The sequence below is a fragment of the Alosa sapidissima genome, chromosome 8 (assembly GCF_018492685.1).
Source record: "Alosa sapidissima isolate fAloSap1 chromosome 8, fAloSap1.pri, whole genome shotgun sequence".
Lineage (NCBI taxonomy): Eukaryota > Metazoa > Chordata > Actinopteri > Clupeiformes > Clupeidae > Alosa > Alosa sapidissima.
The window spans coordinates 22,130,681-22,135,184 of NC_055964.1; the positions used below are offsets into that span (position 1 = coordinate 22,130,681).

The 4,504-nt window shown below is 46.0% G+C and overlaps 1 protein-coding gene across 2 annotated transcripts in view; it reads left to right on the forward strand.

Annotated features, from left to right (window-relative positions):
• Window positions 1-353: 353 nt before the first annotated feature.
• rtkna (rhotekin a) overlaps window positions 354-4,504 on the forward strand; it is a 55,900-nt gene continuing 51,749 nt past the window's right edge. Inside the window, exon 1 of one of the 2 annotated variants that reach the window (XM_042100814.1) lies at window positions 354-687. In XM_042100814.1, the coding sequence (XP_041956748.1) occupies window positions 577-687 (111 nt within the window). In that variant the 5' untranslated portion in view covers window positions 354-576. The remainder of the gene's footprint in view (window positions 688-4,504) is intronic. The other variant, XM_042100819.1, reaches the window with a different exon arrangement.

A 4,504-nucleotide genomic window follows, 5' to 3' on the forward strand; every position in this document is an offset into this window, starting at 1 on the left:
ATACATAAAAACATGGAAACAGCATGCAGCATATAATTTTGTTGAGTAGTTTATATATTACAATCATTGACAGAGGTGGTCGATATAGGTTATGCTATTCTATACAATAATATGTAAAAACATACAATGGCCCTCACTGTGGACACGTGTAAAACTGAAATATTATTTTCCGTCTGTCAGAGAGAGAGAGAGAGAGAGAGAGAGAGAGAGAGAGGGAGAGATCCTGTGTCTCATCATAAGAAACCCATGGCATTGCAGCCACCGGGAGGGGACGCCCTTCAGACGTAGGAAAAGTTTACAATGGAAAAGTCAAATAGAACAGTCACGATGGGTTCCCTTAGAAATCCTAGCAGTGCAGTGTTGATGTGCCATCAGAAAGCTGGTTAAAGTCGGTCTCTCCATTCGTTTTTTAATAACATGAGAAAATACAATTTTCCTAAAAACGGAAGAAACCCTCGTTTACGATTTAAATCTCAGCACATTGAGAGGAAATAATTTTAGAGCGTCGCTGTAAGGAGTTAGCCCTCACTGAAAGAGTTGCTGCACGTCTCGAATGCGAAAAATATCACAATCATCATGTTTTGCCGAAATCAGACGGCCAGGGCGACCATTGCTCGGGGTTCCGCTTTGGAAATGGAGATAAGGCGAGGAAAATTCAGACGAAGCATTTTCTTGGACACATTACAGGTAGGCTATGGTCACCCGAATTCACAGACGACTGCTGCTTTCAAGTTGCCGTGGACCCCTTGTCTCGACCCACGCCTCGTGTAAAAATACCCGATCCATTTGATTAAAAGGGCATTGACACTTAAACGACATTACCTCCTATACATTTGTGTAGTTTTCCACCGCTGTTTAAGTTATTCTATTAAGCAATTTATCTTAAGGTGTTCAATTTAGACTATGTGTCGGCAACACTCTTATGTTGTTTTACGTCACTTAGACCACTGCTGTACTTGATTACTTTGTTACTTTTTCCCTTTTAAGTGTAACAGTTTAACAAATGCTTGAGTCAGATGCGATAATGCTTCTGTTTACAGTTAAAAGAGAACAAGTTATGGGGGGGGGGGGGGGGGGGGCATCATTCCCTTCAACTATCCAATCTGTGCAATTAAATGAAAGGGCCTCAGCAAATTGCTATAGCTTTCTTTACTTTAATGCAACCTCTCACGGCAACATCTGTTCACGATTAGGCTGTGTTTGAATTCTTGTATGGAGTGGAGTCTAACCACGTGCTATTTTAGAACAGCCAGAGTTAGTAACAGAGGTTGACGGAGTTTTGTTCAGATTGTTATGGACTGACTGACTGCGGGTCTGTCAGTGTGTGCGCGCAGCTGCAGTAGCCTGAGCTTGATCAATTTGAGGAATCATACTTTGACATAGTTGGTTTGACTCAGACATTTGGCAAGTATCAATGAATGAGGCAACTGTATGGTGCACTCGAACTATGGTGATTCAGAGGCACTGTGAATCACAGGTTTTGGCAGTGAGCAAATCATGTTCAGAAACGGGTTGCAGGTATTTCTTCTTGACTCGGTTTGAGACATGCCAGGATCTGTTATCTGTCTGTCCCCTTCTCTTAGAATCACTGTTCTCAAACTTCCTCCTGCAACCCCAGTCTCCATTTAGTTCCTTATGTATATTTCATGAGAGAGTGTGCTTGGGCTTTTGTTGGCCTGCCTTTAATGATACCCAAAGAGCAACCCTTGAGCGCCTCCAAACAGCCCTTGGCACTGCCACTGCCACGCTAAACCTGTAGCCAAAGGGGGCTATACAAAGCGTCAGTGCCACGATGCAGGCAGTGGCATATCAATGAACACACAGTGGCATGGCTTTGAAAGAGATCGCTTCTGTCCGGCTGCCTTAGTGCCAGCTGACGCAGGGATCTTGCCTGTGTGAACTAATGGTTATGACCTCAGCTGTGGCCACAATGCCCAGTGAAGGGGGATCTTTGTGGTCCTAGTGTCCTGTCCTGCCGGTCACATGACCCACTGGACAAGTAGAGTGGCATTGCTGAGTTAGGTGGGTGAGGAAGTGCGGAGAAACAGACTTGGATGGATGGGAAAGGGGACCCTATTGCCTGATGGTATCAAAAAGCACACAAACATTTCCACATTGGTACACAGACATATTTGCTGTGCATCGGTTCAGCTATCACTCAGAATGGTATGCTATGCATCACAGATAGCCAGTAGGCCAGCCCTATAGAGGTATGCATAATGGACCTATGACCACAGTTGAGTATCTCTCAGTGCATACTGTTAGGAAACCCATTTATTCCAGCATTCAGGTATTAGACATTACTTCATGACAGGAAGTCATTAGTTTTTTTTTTTCATGGTCATGAGTGCACTGGGCTTAGACATGTCTGCTGTTTATTCTCATGAATCTTCCGTTTGCCTTGGCAACCTGTCTGAGAGGAATAACTTCCCTCATGTTGTGTCCATGAGTCAGGCTTCACAGCAGTGCTTGTTTAGCTATGTGTGGGTGTACATTTGTGTGTGTGTGTGTGTGTGTGTGTGTTTAAACCTGTATGTTTATGTGTGTGACATGTATGTGTCTGTGACTCATATGTGTCTGTGTGACACGTATGTGTCTGTGTGACACGTATGTGTGTGTGTGTGCATGCATTGCCCGAAGTTGTCCCAGGTCTCTCTCTCTCTCTCTCTCTCTCTCTCTCTCTCTCTCTCTCTCTCTCTCTCTCTCTCTTTCTCCCCTTCTTCATATTCTGCTCTCTCTCTCTGGCCACAAAAGAAGTGCCTGCCGGGTTGGTGTCAGCTTTCCTGCATCTCTGGCTCAGCGTGAGCGAGTGAGCCACCCGTTGGGCCACCAGTGGCAGCAGCAGCAGCAGTTAGATGTAGCGCTGCATCCTGACTGCCTCATGTGGTTTTTCCCCCAGATGTGGTTTGATTTGATTGAGGCTTTCTCTGGGTGGGGAGCAAACCCAGCCAGCCCGCCCACCCGCCCATCCCTCCACCCAAGTTGCCCACCCTGCGGCCTTCACCTCAACAAACACCACCACCCCCCCCCCCCCCACCCTTTGGTAGAAACACGTCATAAACACGTCGCAAATACAGTACGAGCGATGGCTGTTTGTTTTGCCCTCTATCTTGCCAAGGCCCACATTGTTCCCCGCTGCTTGGTGTACGTGGTCTGGCCGATAGATTACTCTGATGTGAAGTGCAGACGTTGAATAACGGAGGCTTCGGGAGACTTTTCCTTGCGCTCCACAAGCTGACTTCCCTGCCTCCTCACTTTCTTTTTGGTTCCCAGAGACTGTTTTTCTGCTCGCTGCATTCTTTTCTGGTGTTTGGTTTTGTTCACCTCTACTCCTCCACTGAGGTCGTGTTTGTTCCTGAAACAGTAAAGCCCATTCGGAAACCGATCCCAGGGGTTCTCCTCTCTGAATGGAGTCCAGTTTGAATAGATGGCTTAGATCTCAGTGGACGGTCCACATACTATTCTACACCTTAACCCCAGTAATCATTGCACAATGCACTAGATGTACAATTACAGCATCATTCCTTGATATGGAGTAAAAATGCACCATGCATTATTTCAGGTATAATTTTGCCTCGATGGACTGTTTAGTTGACTTAACAGATGTAAACTAAACTGGAGTTAAGCCATGTTATAGTGTGTCGACAAATGCGATGTCTGGTGTTCTACTCACAACTAAAGGGCTCAATCCCCATGTGATGTACACTGTGTTTCCTATATGGTGATAATGCATATTGTATGCAAGGTGATAATGTGTGAGGAGTGGACAAGTGAATCAAGAGGGAGAGAGAGGGCTTTCAGTGCGGTCAGAAGAGGAAGCCTCGGCTTCAGAGGGGAGGTGGGGTCAGGGAACGCAAACACTTCCCCTCACGGTCGGCAATCAGACCTAAAGAACGCCTAGAACAATGGGCAGTCACTCAGTAATGTTCCCACTATGCCGCCCCCCCCCACACACACACACACACACACACACACACACAAGCTGAGGAGACCAGAGGGTGTGCTTAGCCTGGGCCTGCAGGCTGTGTGTGAGAGAGAGGGAGAGAGAGAAGAGAGAGAAGAGAGAGGTTGAGGCCACAAGCTTATTTTGGGCTCCGTAAAACATCTGTCCATCACGCGGGCAGCTAGCAAGAGACCAGGCCTGAGGTTTTAGGCCTGGTGGTTTCGCACAAGAAAAAGGAGGCGTGCATATCCCCGGGCCTGTACTTTTGTATTTTCAATATTTAATTTGGGAAGTTTTGCAGGAGAACTTACCAAACATGGAGTGCTAAAACCTTTAAGACTCTAGGGTAACATATTAAATATTTAATTCTTGTAAGAGCCCATTTTAATTAAAAAGTGCATTCTGTGTGCTTGCTGCTAGGAGACTTTGGGACCTGATTTCCCACTCTTATCTCAGACTCTGTTTATTCATCTCTCTCAAGGTGAGACAGGAAAAATACCATTACCACTCCTTCAAAGAAAAAATAAATACATTAGCTATCCAGAAACGAACTACTTCGCC